At 32.1% G+C, this 18059-nt stretch overlaps 1 protein-coding gene across 2 annotated transcripts in view; it reads left to right on the forward strand.

Annotated features, from left to right (window-relative positions):
* LOC107456880 (acid-sensing ion channel 1A) overlaps window positions 1-18059 on the forward strand; it is a 37492-nt gene that overhangs the window by 11577 nt on the left and 7856 nt on the right. For both annotated transcript variants that reach the window (XM_043047284.2, XM_071186166.1), the window contains exons 5-12: window positions 1377-1510; window positions 2391-2518; window positions 4862-5025; window positions 6818-6916; window positions 8058-8157; window positions 10036-10099; window positions 11924-11969; window positions 16416-16453. In XM_043047284.2, the coding sequence (XP_042903218.2) occupies window positions 1377-1510; window positions 2391-2518; window positions 4862-5025; window positions 6818-6916; window positions 8058-8157; window positions 10036-10099; window positions 11924-11969; window positions 16416-16453 (773 nt within the window). The remainder of the gene's footprint in view (window positions 1-1376; window positions 1511-2390; window positions 2519-4861; window positions 5026-6817; window positions 6917-8057; window positions 8158-10035; window positions 10100-11923; window positions 11970-16415; window positions 16454-18059) is intronic.

Raw genomic sequence — 18059 nt, forward strand, 5'->3', positions numbered from 1 at the left:
TCTCAGCAATCGGCGGGATGGCCATTCCAAATAAGGTTATGTTAAGATTTTTCTTCTCTAAAAAATTCTTATAATTCATAACGCGGATTCGGGAAAGGATTCAATTTTGCTTACCCATATTCTACAGTGGGAATGATGTTTTTGATTGTCCTAACAGCTATATTTGGGATCTACTTAGGATGGCTGTGATGTCAGCATAAATGGTTGATATCATGTTGTTATTTTCTACGAGCTTGGGAAAATCAGCACAGTCAATAGGGAGAAAAATGGACCCTAGTAGGGTCTCTCGCATATGTTTTCCTTTTATTTGATTTTTCATCATTTACCTTAATATTTTGTTAGTTAAATAACTGTCGAGTAACAGATCTATAAGTCATAATTGGATTTTGTTCATAAATCATTTATATTTTTGGACCTGGTGGGGAGCGGGCTTGCTCAGTTTGTTCAAACATTGTCGAATCTCGTCGCAGTCACTTTATAGAATCGATTTTTTTCTAACACTTTATAAAAATTTTATCAGAATGTGACTACCCTGATTATCTTAGGCCTTCCTTCAACATAAAAAAAAAGCTTAATCAAAAATACCAGACGTAATTTTTAAAAAAATAATTATCTTTTTATATTATATCTTTTTATTTTATATTATAATATTATTGTTCACACTAACCGACTAGTTACCTCTTCACTACTCTTTTCTTGAGAATAGCAAATAATTGCATTCGTACTTAACAAAATGTGACAGAAGTATGTGCACCTAAAAATGAAAAAGGTTTAGTTAGCATAAAACCATACGGCGTACAAAAACTTTTCTCAATGGTCGTTAAATCGAAAGTTTGAGTCCTGTTGTCGTCAGAAAAGGTGAGAAAATGTTTAGGGTTTGCTCCTGCTTGTAACGGAAAGATACTGCTTAACTGCCCAAAACTTTTCTCCGACAAGTCACTGAGAATCTTAATACTTGTCTTCAGAGCCGAATTCAAAGTGACATAAAGAATATGACATATTATTATTATTTTATCACGATGGCTCTTCAATTTTCCTCAATAACACTCCTCGAATGAGAGTTTATTTCTTTATCAATATTTACTTTCTAAATTACAAAAAAAAAGAAGAAAAGAAAAAGAAGAAGAAGAAGTTGATTTCGAGTCTTCGTGGGAATAAATTGCATTTATCTATGAATTTTCGGTTTCACAATGAAAATTAAAGATGAATGCAAAGAAATGATGAGGGTGGCTCAGGAGAGGGAAAAAAAGGAGCTAAGAAAGAGTGCTCCAGGAAAAGTGTTTTTGCGTCAAGATAAGTATATTTAGCCATAGTTGTATACAATTCATCTTCCTCTAAACGACGTACTTAAAGGCACTTCATTATTGTTGTTGTAGATTTGTAAGCCCCGGGTGGGCGAGAAAGCGTTGAAGAGCAGAAACATATGGAAGATAGCAAAGGAGTTGGGACACAGTACAAGCATCATTATTTCCTGCGTGCAGCGTTTAGATTCCGGGGATCAGCCTTGCAAGTAAGTTTTTATTAATCTCCGTCAGTGATATTCATGTTCTGATTTCTCTACTTGGTTTTGACCATAAATACAGAAGTTTTCTCTTGCGGTTATGCTTTAATTAGTAATTCTTTATTTTAAGTTTTGTCCGGAGAAAAAAAACAGACCACCATGAATTATAAATAATTTAAATAGTATGTGTAAAATGCAAAATAATCAGTCTAATGGTAATCCGATTGCAGAAATGCTTTTCACCACAATGTCTCAAGATGAATCGGAAAAAAGATCAAAAGTGCTCAGTTGTTAGAATAAGTTCAACTCTTTGATTCATTGCCACCAGGAAACTTCTCCCACAGAAATAAAAATGTTGCAAAAGATATGCTGGAATTTTTTAAATATTAAATGTGTTTCGCTCTCAGGACTCTATTTTTCTAAGGAAAAGATAAACTTATCGAATTGCATGGAGAATTCTTTACGTAATGTATGATAAAAGTTAGAAAATTATGTAAGTTCTTCTGTATTTTTTTGCATTGCAAGTTCATTATTTTTATTTTTCATTCAAATCTTGCGATTAGAACTTCAACTTCATATCACCATTCCTATTTCTGATTCGAATCCTTTGGCCCTCATAACATTCCAACTTCACAGCTCTGGTACAAGCAAACCGTGTCTATCTCAGGTTCGAATATTTGGATGGAAATTTCAACTCTATTTTTACAATATTTGCCAACACCTGATTCGAATCTTGAGATTAAAACTGTGTCGATTCTTCATTGAAATCCTCGCATTAAAAAATTACAATTTTTCATTCATTTCATTTAATTAAATTTTTGGGATCAAATTCCGCATTTCTGGAATGAACTTTGTTGACACGAATCTTACAATCTTTTTTTATTTTTAGAGAGCCTTACCATGAAGTTCCAACTATATCGAATTTGAATCAAGATTATGGAGCTACCTTTTGCTACACGATTAACTCAGCGGTAGGTAAGCCTGATGAGAAGTCCGTGCAAATGGGAAGAACTGAGTGTAAGTGCTTGCTCCGTATGAAATGCCCGCCCGGCATTCAATAAAAATATTTCCGTTTTCCCAATTAATGTCCAGCCGCAAAAAATGGCTTATACATAAAAATAAAAAAATCTACTGTAGAAGCTCAATATAACGAGTTTAACCGCTATGACGACATGTCTTTATCAACACGCTAATATTGAAGATATAAAAAATTGCATGTTTACAACGAGTTAAAATGACTAGCCTACACAGCAATGAACATGTTTTTCTGCTGTTTAAACAAGTAAATTATGCGGAACAAAGGTAAAATGGAAAAAAATAAACATTATTATTTATTTTTTCTTTTGTCTAAAACTTTAGAAAGAATTTAGTCTGATATACTTTTTTGATGGTTTGAATATCCTAAAAGATTTCAACTCTAATCAAAAATTTAACTTTTGTAATTGCGTAGCGTTTTAGAAAAAAATTAATAAATAAACAGAAGTTTATTTTTGTAACTTTTACTGTACAGCTCTTCGCTTGTTTTGTTAGAACGAAACGATCTAAAAATAAATTCACCGTGTACCAAGTAATACATAATTTTTTTTTTTTTAATTCAATTCCTACTTAGGTCAACAGATAAAAATTTTTACTTTAGTTACTTTTTATTGAATAATTACAATTAATATAAATATGTATATACAGTTTTTTCAAATATTAATAGATTAATTAAATTAAATAAATTCATTTTTTCCAACGATCTACAGCGCTTCGCCACTGACGGTATTTATTCCTAAATTTATATCCTGCTAAATATCGTATATAAGAGAAATTTTTTTCTCCCCCCTAAAACTAATTAATTACATTTAATGAATGAATTTATATTCGCAAAAAACTGTATTAACATCATGCGTCATGCAAGTTTAAAAAAATGTATTTGAGTGGATGAATAAAAAGTATTTTACGAACGATTGAAAATTTAAACAAAATACAGTTGACTCGCGTTATAACGACCCCATCGGGACTGCCCCAATCTGGTCGTTATATCAAATGGTCGCTATATCAAAATGAACAAATTTCCTTTGAAAATCGGTCACATAATGGTTTTAAACGTCATAATGCATGCATATACTATTTGTGGTATACATGTTATAAACCAAAAAAGGATAGGATGCATACATTAATAAAACATAATGACATTTTAACAATTGAATTACAACTGTTAACAATTAAGAATTTTATTTTAAAGTACAGATTAAAAAACATAGTATGACAAAAAAAAATCTAGTTTCTAATGAATTAATTTTTTGATGTACATAATTTGCGGTATATATAACGAATTTTTTTTTTTGTACATAATCTGCAGTATTATAAAGAAGAGTAAACCGAGGAACATAAACGAGGCTTCATTAGACGAAGACATTAATTTTTTGATGTGCATTAATTTGTTGAAGTTACATGTTAAGAGGACTTAACATATGTGTGCTTGTTCAAGGTCAACCATTCAACCCCACTTTCCAATAGGAAGTTAGAAAAGAGCGGTGTTCAAATTCAGAGAGGGTCGTTATATTAGGAGTTGACCTTTTTTACGGTCGTTATAGCAAGAGTAAAATAACGTTATCTTTTATGGATGTGAATTGGGACTCCTTCACAGGGTCGTTATATCATGTTGGTCGTTCTATCACAGGGTCGTTATAACACGAGTCGACTGTATATAAATATACTATAGGGAGAGTGAGAAGTAATAGTAGGAATTGAAAAATAGTTGCGCTTCAAGACCCACCCCCCACACCCTATTCAACCAAACATCCAACGTTTCTGTGTGTGATATTTTCATTATATTTTCTTCAATTTACAAAGATTTCCAAAAAGAGTAGGATTGTCTGGCTTGCTGTATTCTAAAGGTTCATTTCCCCCCTCCATATTTAAAAACTGATTTATTATTATTAATTTTTTTTTTTGGAGAAATGAGGCATAACTGATCAAACTTTGCTCAGATAAATTCACCGCTATAGCTTCACATAGTACTACTTTATTTGAAGATCCTGTCACGAATTTGACGAGCCGAAGAATGACAGGGAAAATGTTATGTAAATTTCTAATACGCCTTGAGTCGGAATAGTAAAAACTGAAACATTATGTTAGATTCAAAAGTAAATTCGATACCACTTCATAAATTTCTATAGATCATTGAGATTGGGTTGGCTGTTTAAAGCCAATACTAAAATAACATATACTATCGGTCTCTAAAGATCAATAAAATAAAAAATTTAGTTTTAATTATTTTGTTTCGTTTTCTTCGAAAAAAAATTTTTTTTTTTCCTCAGTGTTTATACATTTTGCTTTACTTGTTTATCACAGAGACTGTTTCTATTTTTACAGCTACGGTGATAGAAATTCAAGTAGAACCCGATGAGTATTCTGATTACGCAGTCACTCCGTCAATCTACGTGTCTATTCACGACAGAAAGAAGGAAGAAAATCCCTTTTTCAGGGGATACAGACTCATAGCTGGAACCAAGTACATAGCACAAATAACTGACGTGGTATGTCAGCCTATCAAAATAATACTTGCAGCGAGATGATAATACCCGTGTTAAAATGACGAGAAAACATTTCGGGATATACTGTCTTAAAATGCAATGAGGATCATCGCTTGAATTACAATTGTAGTCGGTATTTCGAGTAATCATAATTTTAGAAACAATTTCAATCGCGTTATAAAGCAATCCACGATGAATACCTATTGGTTTAGAAACTTACCCATGTAACGATATGAGCACAAATATCGCTACATTGAAACTTCGGATTACAACCGCCATAGATATTTATTCCGTTGCAAAATGGATTATCACTTTTTTAACTACTCGAGAATCACCACAATTAATGAGTAATGTGTGTTCAGGGTTGAGAGCTATCAAGAATCGGACATCGGGAAGTGGGAGAGTGTCATGTGGGAAGTAAGTCATGAGTCGTATGATGAAATTACGCATAATTGAGATTAAAATGAAGTAATATTAGTATTTACGCAGATGTCATAAAATAGAAAATAATCGAGAAAATATATCCAACTATTTACACGAGATTGAAAAGAAAAATGACAAAGGAAAGGTTATATAAGCGATAGATATAGTCCGGCAACTACCTTGTCTGTGACTCTGTTACAGTGATGACCCAGTCGTCCTGGTAATACCACTATCGTTTCTGAGTCGTTCATAACACTCAAGTTACCAATTCATTGTCCCGCGACCCATTTGGGTATTCAAACGTTTACGCTCTTCCAAAAACCTTTATTTCCAGTGGTAGTGAAATAATTATTGAAGTGATATTGTAGGCAGGCACTTAGATCACTTACCAAACATAGCTGGTCCTCTTTGTGTATGTTTAAAAATGTAGTTAAAAGTATATTAAATCAAATTTATTAAAACAGGAATGAAGCATGAATACAAAAATTTTGCTACCACATTAAATGTAAAAATTTTTTATGGTAAATTCCGGAGAGTCGGCATATCACTGTATTCAACCAACAAATGATTCATAAACATATGTGCCTTTAACCTCAGGTAAGATTATATGAAAAATTTGAATTGCTTGATAAGTATATTCGTCATTTGAAGCTGGTGATTTATAATTGAAACTTTATTAAAAAGAGGAATTTTCACCATTAAAACAGTTCTTACTACAAAGAATCCGTAGAAGTTGGTAACTGGCTACAATGAATGCAAAGATTAGAACTTCCTCAATTGTTCCACATGAGAACCCTGTAATGATGAGCTGTTTTGCATTGTTACAAAATTATAAGTATGTGTCTAATTTTGTAAATATTCCTTTTTTATATGAAGCTAAATGTCTCAGACGAACCCTAAATAAACAGTTTAACTAGAAAATTTGCACGAAATTCGCGTAATTTTACGTCATTTGGAGATAATATCTCATGTATTTCTTAAGAAAAACTTGACTTAGCGACATTTTTGTCGTCTTGGGGATAATTTTGGAGGCTTGGCGACCCTTATAGAGACACATTGATAGTTTTGGAAAATTGGAGTTTCGAAGAGTAAGGACTGATGCATCCTATTAACTTAATGCAAGTTAGTTTAGGATTTTTAGGCTACAGAAATTGCATGAGTTTTGGAGGTTGGCTTTTTGGTCAAGTACTGATAGCCCATTCCGCAGTCATTTGGTTGCAGGTGATGTCCGTAAAATGACATCATTGCTGACTGTGAAATGGCGCATTTTCGTCGTGCAGACGGATGTGCCTTAAAATTGATTTGAAACAAAGAATTTAAGTTTTATGAAGCTGGCTTCAGAGTTCAATTAAGAATGTTATTCATTTTACAGACTGAGAACCGATTGATGCCTCCGCCTTATGATACAAATTGTACTGATTACCTAAAAACGTGGAAGGAAAACGGAGGACATGGTCCTCTCACGGCCCAGGTAAGTCCAAATTTATCGCTATAGTCTGTATCAGTAAGTCTTTATTATTAATATTTACTACCTTGAAATTTATTTTATTTACTACGAGCTTTTTCAATTAAATATGTTCTCAGACAAATTGGTTCAACTTTGAGCCATAATATCGTCACCTTAAGCAAATATCGTTAAAATTTGCCGCAACCTTAATGAGGTGTCTTCATTCAGTCTGATAACCATATCATACTGTTGTCAAATTCAAGAACCATATATTTCTGTAGGGTTCTTTCCTACCGATAGCTACCATTTCCAACCATTCCTTTCTCCTTTAAAGAGCTCTATAGGTTTTGATAATGTATATACAATAGCCTCCTTCTTCCTATCAGGGGAACTATCGCGGCCAACTACAATCGCCAAGATCCCAAATAGATTTTAAACTGGCAATTTTTTTAAAAAGAAAAAACATGTAGATATTTGCTCGGGGGTGGCTACGTGTTAAACCTTTCGAATGGGTTCTTTTCTGTGATGTATTTATTAGTTCGTCGCTGCCCGAAAGTTGCCACAGATCACGATACGGAAATCTCCCCCTCTCACAAAACTAACGTTACTCATCTCGAAACGATGGCTGCCATTCATAGCATCGACTTTTTGCCGAATTTTTCCTTTCATCGGCCCCACATAATGGCAATCCATTGCAAGTTTATGGAACATGTCAATATCTGTTATTTTTAAATTTTGTATAAACTTTTTAAACTCAGTTTTGAAAATTTTATTTCATATGCCCTGTACATATTGACAGTGTATGCAATCAAAGGTGCTCATTTTTAATATTTTAGTTACCATAAGTATTTAACTTTGTTAAAACGCTAACAAAAGTTTCAAATATTTTTAGAAGTTAAGTTCCAGTAAAATTTTTCCATAAATATTGAAATAAATTTCATCGTTATGCTCTAGAGATCTTTACCCCAAAAATGTCATAAATTTTAAAGTATGTAACACATTATGGCGGAGAGATGCATAGTACTTTTGATAAAGGATTTGCCACAAAAAATAAAATTTTTGCACGGTTCTCATATATCTATAGATTTTTTTTTAACAATTTTAACCCATATATTTCAATTGTATCGATGACTGCATATTTCATGTTTGTTTCATTTATTTTTAGGAGTGCACCGATTACTGCATCATTCAATACTTACTGAAACGCAATCAATGCATCCCATATAGCGTCACTTTTTCACACAACGAACGACTCTGTGAAGATGGTAAGCATATATTTTAAGACAAAATAATGTTTATACATAGATTCGAAATAACATGCAACTAAGGCTGATGTCTTTCCAATTCGTTGATTGCAAACTTAATTTATGCAATAATTTAATTATTTCAAATTGCAAACTTTATTAGTTATTGTAAATTTTATTATTTAAGTTGCAGCAACTTTCAAACAATTTTAATTAAAATTAATTTTATAAATATTTTTGCTTTAAGGTATCCGACTACCTTAAAAAAGAGGATTTTCACAAAAAATCACTTTTTTATTTTATTGCTTTATAATAATGCCCAATTTTTCTAGTTTTAAAAACTGTTTTGTTTTTGAGTGCACGTCAAGCAGAACTTTAGTTATAGCTATTTTAGTAACAGATGACAGCTGTCCAACTTACCGGAAATTACAAAAANTTGACTATGTATCCATTGTTGAAGGAAAATTTATTTATCTTACTCGAGATGAGTTATTTATTACATAAGCTCGCTCTTGAGTTAATGTCAAAAATAGCAAAGAGAGGGATTAAGTGATGTCAAAATTTAAATAATTTTGTAAAAATTTACAAAATATTAGAATTTTTTTTTAAATATATTAATACTTACGCTTAACGCAAGACCACCTCCATGGAAAAGTTCTGTGTTAAAATTAAAACATAGCTCTAAATTATTATTGCCATAATTCAGAAGCATAATCAAAACAAAAATGCAAAACAATGCGTTCACGTTTATGATTGCTCACTCGATTGATATTCCAATTTTTTGTTGACAACGTGAAAAAGAAATGAGGATTTTTTTTTGTCTACCGTGTAAAACTATACACATAGATTGAAAATATTCATAGGTACGTATCAATTATGGAGATCATTTGTGTTCATGACAGCTTTTCCGCATTGTTGACAAAAAAAAAATATATATATATATTAGTCCCTTTAACTGACGAGTGCAGAATTTTATTATCTCGATGCATTGTCAAAAAATACCTGTATTTTACAATATAGATTAATTTCGATATTTAACAATATAATTAATATCATTTGAAAAATATTCGCTAAACATTGCACATTTAAAATAGTCCTTACCTGCTATGCGTGCGTGGAAAATATTTACTTTTATAATTAATTAATAAAATATTTTAATATTTACTACATATTTTAAAATAAAAATATATAGTAATATTTTATTATTTACTTTGGTTTAAATCGTAAATAGTAACTTACGAAAAAAAAGACCAATTTGAATATCTGGAAAATTTAAAAAAAACTTCTTGCAATTTTCTAAGTAGTTTTCGTAAAATTTGAAAACAGTCCTTGAATGGTAAGGGGTTTTCCGTGAATGTTATTTTGTGCTATAAAACTTATTGTGCCATTATTTGTTATTAAAATTTGATTTATGATACGAAGTGATATTTGTGCAAAAATCCTTATTCAGAGCTTTCCTTAAAAATGTATTGCTCAGGTACGATTCGCAACAAAATTATGAAAAATTTTAAATATTTTTCGCACATGCGAAGTAGGAAAGAACTATCGTGCGCAATTCTTAACGATTTCTTTTCAAATTTTAAAATATTTCGCAATTAATTCTAAAAATTTTACTGAGTATTTTTACAGAAAACGTAAGGAAAAAAAAATTGTACATAAAAATGTTTACATTTAAGCTAAATTTACAAAATTTTCCGATGTTATTGCCTATGAAAACCTAAGTATTCGATACAAGTTACAAGCTCATGGCTTTATTTTCAGACATAGGGTGTTCAAAAGCTTTCTTTTTCGGTCGTAATTTATTGCCGGTTCCTAAAACCTCTGCAAATTTTAAAATTTATTGATAAGAATGTGAAATCGCAATTATTTTTCTAGTATTTAAAACTAGTTTATTTTCAGAAAATGAAAGAATCCCGTTTGGCATCGAGAGCAATTGCTCCGAAACTTGCAACAACCCATGTTTGTAAGCATTTTTTACACTTCTGAAATCTTTAACATTTTCAATTCATGTTTAACACTATTTTCACACCATCCAACTACCAAGGAATTTCAGATAATATATATTCTAGTGGTAACAGACTTTATGTATAAGTATTTTAAGGAATTAGAAATAAAAGAACTTGATCCACCACTACATAGAAATAACTTAAGATATTTAATGAGTCATATTAGAACATCTTCAGTACAATAAAAATTTTATGAAAATTCAATTTGCTTAAAAATTTTAGTTTTAGTTCATCATCACCGTGGCGAAGAATATTTTGCACAAACTTTAAATGATGCGCATTTTTTACAATAAGATATTTTTCTGAAACAAAGAGGAAGTTTGCCTAACTGTCATTAATAAGTAACAAAAGTCATTAAGAACAATTTAGAACGTGATTCATTCTAATTTTTGTTTTTTAAGATAATTATCTTTTTTTTATGCATCTTATTGCAGATTTTATTGTGAAGTATAAACTGACTCGTCATTTATATTTTCAACACAAAAAACAAAACTTATAAATTTTGGCACAATTAAACTTTTTACATGATTCGTTATGCCTCGAGAACATGTGTAAGCGAATTAAAAAAAATTCTGCATACAATTATAACATTCGTTGAATTGTTTGAAAAAATGTTTAATAATTATTTACTGTTTTATTAAATAATAGTCGAAACATTTTTGAATCACAAATTTTTACATCCTTTTAAAGCATTTAATTTTTAATGACAAAATACAAGATTGGATCGAAAAGTTTCTGAGTTATCCAATTTTTAGAAAGTCGTATTTTTAAAACTCCCATTCGACGAATTTCTTTCAATATTTGTGTTTTGTCATTTAAAATTACATAATTTAAACTGATGTAAAATTTGTCATTAGTCATTTGCTTCCGACTATTATTAAATAAAATAATGATTAAAAATTATTTTTTACAAGGAATTATTTTTGGACAAACAAATTTTATAATTCTATGCAAAAAAATTTATTCTGCTTAAAAAGTTTCCAAGATAGAGCGAAATACTCAAAAAGTGAAATTAACATTAAGGGACAACAAACTGCTGTTCGGCTGAAATATCAGGTTCAAATTTTTCAGATAATGACTACCCTTACTATTTTAAAGGTCAGGAATCCAAATCCGTCGGGAAAAAAAGGATGTTTATTTTTCTTTAAAGAAGGCACACTTTTTGTTGTCAGACTTCGTAGCTTAAAATATCATCACTAATTAATTGGGACATTTCTAGTTCAGCCTTCGAACCTTCAAGATTAAATCCTAGTATGTGAATATCCCTTCGTTAGATCATAAGTTATTTAGAGTGTTTGTTCTTTCTCAGTTTAAGCATGGTACATTAGGGGTCATTATATTCAAGCGAGAAATAAACAAAAACGCTATCAAAATCTATCGAATCAAATGAGGAAGGTGGAACTGAAAGCATCAGAGCTAATTGGATTGCCTGACGCCAAATCAAACTTTTCATATTTTCAGACCCGCTTTCTTCTATAAAGAGTAATTTGATTTCGATAACGTTATTATTTTTCTCTGCTTAAAAATTTCTATGTGACTTTAAACGTTATTTTACATCGTTTCTGATAAAGATTCTAAAAAAATATACATTAAGGATAGTCATAACAGAACACCCAGTTGCTCTGTGAGAGCAAGCATTTTTTTATTTTATAGATGCCCTTTTAATATCAAGCGACTCATTCTCGACTTTCTTATAAAGTTGTGTTATTTTTTTCACAATCACAATTTCTTTGCTAAATAATATATCTCTTTAATTGTACTAAAAATAATTTTTATTTTAGTTCTCGTTCATACGAAGTGAATTATGTGAAGGATAATCCAATTTGGGTAAGTTATTTTTATATTATTTCTGATGATGGGCAAACCATCGGTAAAAAAACTGTCGAAACTAAAAAGCAGCTACGAAGTTATCAGCGGTTTCCAAACGGTGTTTCGCGGAATCCAAAGGGTTCCGAGAATTTAAAAAAATTTTTAAAATCAGTAATGATTTTTGAAACTCGTAATTATATTTATATCAAAACTATGAACCCTATTTTCTTTGACAGTTTTGTTACTTTAATGAAATTATTTAAGTCAAATGTCAGAAAAGAAATGATAAAATTTATTTAAAAAAAGAAATGCATCAGTATTTCTTGTCGAACTTTTCAATTCGAAATAAAAACAACCCAATTCGAGAATAACGAATTATGCTCCTCTGATTCCCAATGTTTATAAGAGTTCTTTTTTTCGAAAACCTTAATTCAGCATTATTTTATTCATAATATATGGACCAAAAGCAAATTCAGAACTAGACTATAGATATCATTCCAGGCCTGAGATTTAAACTATTTGACATAAAACCTATTATTAGAAGAGAGGATTTTTCACATAATTGGCAGACTTTCGTCTAATAAATTTTATTTACATGTTTGCGGTGTCCTAAAAAATTGGGAACCGCTGGATCCAATCCTATTGGACAACATATGTCATACCATTTTATCATTAAGATTCCTTCTGTTTTGACAAAGGGACTCGCATTATGAAAATATAATTGGACTCGTTTTCGTCGGTTGGAGTTTTTAATAGCTGTGAAATATTTTAAGAAGTTCGATTCAAGTTACTTTATGACGTACTTCATTATTTCAGTCTAACGGATTTTCATTCAAAATGTGAATGTTAAAATGATAATAATAAGCAAAATGTATCATTTTCTTTTAATTATAAATAACTGAAAAAGTTAGGAAGAGTTGAATTGAATTTTTTTTTTATCGGATACATGAATTTTCTTTCTTCTAAGCTAATGAGTGAGGAAAAAAAAATCACTTTATTTAAAGCTTTTGTGTCTGAGGAGGTCTCTGAATTTGTACTGATTCCGATCATCATAGTAACAGAAAATACTAAGTGAGTCACTTTTAATAACAATTTTATTTTATTATCGTAGTTGAACAACCTACTCAATTTTTAGTTTACGATTACCAATTGTTCATCTACGTAGCCTTGTAATTTCGAACCCAATCCAGAAGACAAGGGAACTCCTGGATCAAGTTTTGTTGAATTCGTGGAAGACTTTTTGATGGAACTAATCTGCATTTTGCGTTATATGAAATAAAACCTACCACGGTTAGCTCGGAGGTCAGGGGACTCTAACCCATGATCCGTCTTCTACTGAGGATGTTTCACTATGAGCCGGAGTGCGTATCGGCCACAGCCATACCTGAGATTGAGGAGGCAATTTACCAACTCCCTTGGGCCACCACGACTTGTTTCTAATAGTTAATATTGATTCAAAATGAGAAGATCTACTCGACGGACTCTAAAAAGTAGAAACAAACCAAAATCCTGGGATAGCCGGCATCCCGCCAAACAAACAAAAGTACCAACGAGCTAAAATTTCCACAGGAAGGTCGTGAAAGATAACCGAAATTAAAGTTACTTTTTTCTGTTAGTTTTGTGATGGGTATTTACTGGAAAAAAGTGATGTTTTATTAAATATTATTCTAATATTTATTTTCTAATATTTATTATTTATGTAATCTTATATTCATGAAACAGTAGTAGTAGTTCATTTACGTCGCACTAGAGCTGCACAATGGGCTATTGGCGCAACACCTCCTAGAAAGAACAGGCCTCAGCATGGGTTACCATAAATATCCCTTAGTAGTCCAAACGNCTTCGGTAGCCCGACGACCTGCACGCGAAGTCGAGCACTTTACGGTAGAACAGTTTAACGAGTACCCATGCAGCACACCCTCGGTCCCTACGCAGACTAATCCAAGTGGTCACCCACCCGCACACTGACCGCAGTCAGTGATGCTTGACTTCGGTGATCAGATGGGAACCGTGTCTTAACGATCAGTCCACTGCGGCACTCATGAAACAGAGTGTTTCAATTTTAAAGATTAGTGATAGAGCAAAGCAATCTGCATTTTGAAGCAACTGGTTTTTACACAGTTCATTCAAAGAAAAAATGACCACAGTGTAAAAACGAATCATTTAGAACACAGGGTGATTCAATACACCAGTTTCTATAATACTTAATGGCTAGAAATTTCATTTAAGGAGACGCTTTTCTATTATGGGGCTAATGGTTCATGCGCATGCGATTTTATTTATCTAAATTAACTTAAATAAAATTTAAGTTTTCTAATAATTATTGTCAAAACATGCTTTCAAATTAGCAGATTTATAATTACTTACTTAATTCGGAAATTTTTCAAGTGAGTCGCCACTGTGATGTAAAAGCTAAACCTTGAACTGTTTAATTGCAATTTTTAACAATAAATAATTAAAAAAAAAAACGCAAAATTAAGCACAAAAAAATATTGGATTAGTAAATGTACCTGTTGGAGTGGTTTGTTACTCCTCTGAACACTTAAAATTAACAGAATTAAGTTTCGGTCGTGTGTTGGCAACAGATATTTTCTTTTAACGTCATTCGTGCATATCATTAAGGGCAATTATGCAAGACAAATAGGGGGACTTAACCCTGCATCACTTTTGGACTCCAGTTGGATCATCAAGCCTACATCTCTTATTTTTCTGAACTTTTTCACTCCCACTCTGAGCTCCTCGGGCTTAATATGCTCTTTAACGAATCGTTCAGTCTCGTCAGACGAACTTGGTTTTTTCGGCTTCACGAAAACAACGTGATCTCTTTTAGCAGTTGAAGTAGTAGTAGTCTTTACTGCCTCCGAGAATGTCTTACTCGCTTTCTTTATTTTCGTATTGATTATCTCATTCAACGCACTTTGTGCTTCTATTTGCAGGCTTTTAGTGTAGGACAGCACCTCGGTCTGCCGTTACACGATGTTGTGCTATCTCGAAGCGATTTTGGTTATTGTTAAAATACTTTGTGTTGTAAATTTCTTACCCACATGCTCCGTGGTAAATCTCCTAAACTCTTCGTTTAGCACTGCTGCTTCCTTAACCCATTCTCGTTGCGATTCCTCAAATGAATCGTTAAAATCCTCTGGTGCAGATTCGATCTCTGAATCGCTTTCCATATTAAATCAAGAGTTAGCACTTTCAAAAGTAACTGATTGGTTTTCCTTGGCACGTCTAAAGACAACCTTCGAATCTGGCTTTGGACTTATAATTTAGTGAGCACTGTACATTTTAGACTTCGAAAAAAAATTTTTTTTTCTTTCTTAAAATCTCTAATGTGAGCTCGATCCAGATGAGCTGTCTGCGTTTGCCACCAAATTTGGTGCTACTCCCTCGTACCACGAAGAGTTGCAGAGCAGGTGTTATTATGCTGGTAAGTGATGGTAGACCTTTTAAGAATTCGACGCGGGGAATAGACTCTTGGCCGTTGTTCCACCGCGAGTATTCGTTCTCGAAATACTTAATAGCTAGTTCGAATTCTAAGGGACACGAGGGACAAGACAATAAGACACGCATTGTTGAAAGCAGATGTCAATCACTATGTAGTGTTTCCCAAACTTATGACTTTTGTGTACCCTTTCTAAACTTTTCGTAACGCTGTGTACCACTAATAAAAAAATGAATGTATTTTTTACTATAAAAAAAAATTGCACTTAAGTTAAAAATCACTACTTTCTGTTGACACCACTAATTATTAACTGCAAAAAATAGCCAATAGAAAAATACATAAAAGTAACTTTTCATGGCTAGCTTTGCTTTTAAATAAAATTTTTTGAAATGTTCCTTTGTTGCAAGATATTTCGTATAAGAACGAGCTAAACTGTTCCCGTACCCCTGGGGGGTACGCGTACCACACTTTGGGAAACACTGCATTATGTTGTTGTGTCTGGTGATGATGTACTATATTTTGTTAAGCTGTATTCCAAGTAATTATTTTCAGTTGTTTGCTGTATCGAGATGGTACTATATGCAATAAAGAAATATTTAAAATATACAAGTTTCCTTTTATGAGTTAACTAACTACTGTGCATACTCTGCTAACAGTACCGTTTTCAAATGCGCATGAACAGCCAATTCATAACAGCGGCCTATTTCTTGCCGTGGGTGGCTGTGCAATTCTCAATTCCTTTAATCTCCAAGTTTCTAACCGCTGTGCTAAATCATCCGGTGTATCACCTCAAAATATATTTTTAGATTATAGAGTTATTTCTATTTTATAAAAATAACTCTATAATCTAACAATAACATTTTTTGTTGTTGTTGCTATTATACATGTAAAATCCTTGTACCGAATAAATTCAAATTGTTTAATTTATTAAATAAAAATCGTTCAAAAAAACGTTTTTATATAAAAAAAATATTGCAAAAGATATCATGCAATAATTGAACTGAGTCTTTCTTTTCTTTCAGTGCACGCATTTTCCTTTGAACCCAAGTAAATGGTGCAGGTAAGTATTTCTCAAATTTTGTTAGATTTTAAGAAGAAAAAAACTTTACGTTAGAGCTACACTAATGTAATATGGGTTATAGTATAGGATTCGTACTTGGCGATGAACCGAAAACTAGAATTAACTCGAGAAGCAGATGTGTAAGTAGGAATCAGTCGGTCTTCGTACCCAACCACCCATGTACATTTTCCAGCTTCGAAATCAGTAATAATTTTAGAATGCTAATATTTTAATACATAAATAATATTTTATGGCTAAACATGATTGTATATATAATTGCGATACGTTCTTTCTTATAGCCCTTCACCAAATTATCTGGAGGAATTTTCGCCGATTTAAATTCTTTATTTAGTCCTTTCTTTTCATTAAATTCATAAAAACACTTATTGTAAGTTCAATTTACTAAAAGAAAAGTTATTCAGCTCGAAAATAATGCTTTCAGTTTTGACTAATCTTTAAAAATCAAGATCTCACCTGATCTAGCCCCCGTTAGGGATGCTCCGGGAACTTTTAAACGTTGGAAGGGGTTCATGTAAATAAAGACACAATACATGGGCTTTCCAAAATTTTTAAAGAAGATGATATTGTAAAATTCTTCGAAATCTAACAAATTAAATCAGCTGAGCCGCGATGGCTCAGAGGATAGAGCGTTCGTCTTCCAATGAGGTGAACCGGGTTCGAATCCCAGTCGATATGAATTCCGCATCCGGCTTGCACCGACCACAGTGCTGACGTGAAATATCTTCAGTAGTAGACGGATCATGGGTTAGAGTCCCCTTGCCGTTAGGCTATCCATGGGAGGTTCTCGTGGTCTTCCTCTCCATGAAACGCAAATGCTGGTTAGCTCCATCAAAAAGTCCTCCACGATGGCAAAACTTCTCCCAATACTCGATCCAGGAGTTCCCTTGTCTTCAGGATTGGGTTCAAAATGACAAGGCTATGGAATTGAACATTAGTAGTTGTAAATTCATAAAATTGGGTCGGCTGTTCAACGACGGTTAAAATAAAATAAAATCAGCTGTTCGTCAATCAATAATGCATCGATGATGTAATAAAGTCCTTTTGGCCAAAGATTCCCTCCCCAAGATGGATCGACTTGGTTGAGACTGTGTACAAAGAACAGCAGTTATGGGGAGGGTTCGGGGGACAAAACCTTCTCCGAAATTAAACATTACTTTGAATAATGTAGATATAAAACAGTTTTCATTATTCACTTTTTGTAATTTAAACGTTTAGAATATACAAATGTATATAATCTAATAATTTGGTCGAATTATTATAATATAATACCTGATATAATAAATATTCTATATTTATATATACCGTAAACCGGGGCGAGTCTACTCATTTTTTCAGTTTGTCAACTTTCAAGTGGTCAAACTTTTGTAAATATTAAAGAAAAAAGGCTTTTAATAGGTGTTTCGGAATCGCTATTTATCCCTCTTTAAAGCTGTGAAATCGATTTTAGAAAATATTAACAGTTACGCTGTTACTGTATATTTTTATAGAACTGCTGACAAATCTCTCGTATGGGGCGAGTCTACCCATTCTACTAAAATGAATGTTAACATTGTAAATAATCAAATTTTACTATTAAATTGTTATT

Source organism: Parasteatoda tepidariorum, chromosome 10 (assembly GCF_043381705.1).
Source record: "Parasteatoda tepidariorum isolate YZ-2023 chromosome 10, CAS_Ptep_4.0, whole genome shotgun sequence".
In the NCBI taxonomy this organism is placed as follows: domain Eukaryota; kingdom Metazoa; phylum Arthropoda; class Arachnida; order Araneae; family Theridiidae; genus Parasteatoda; species Parasteatoda tepidariorum.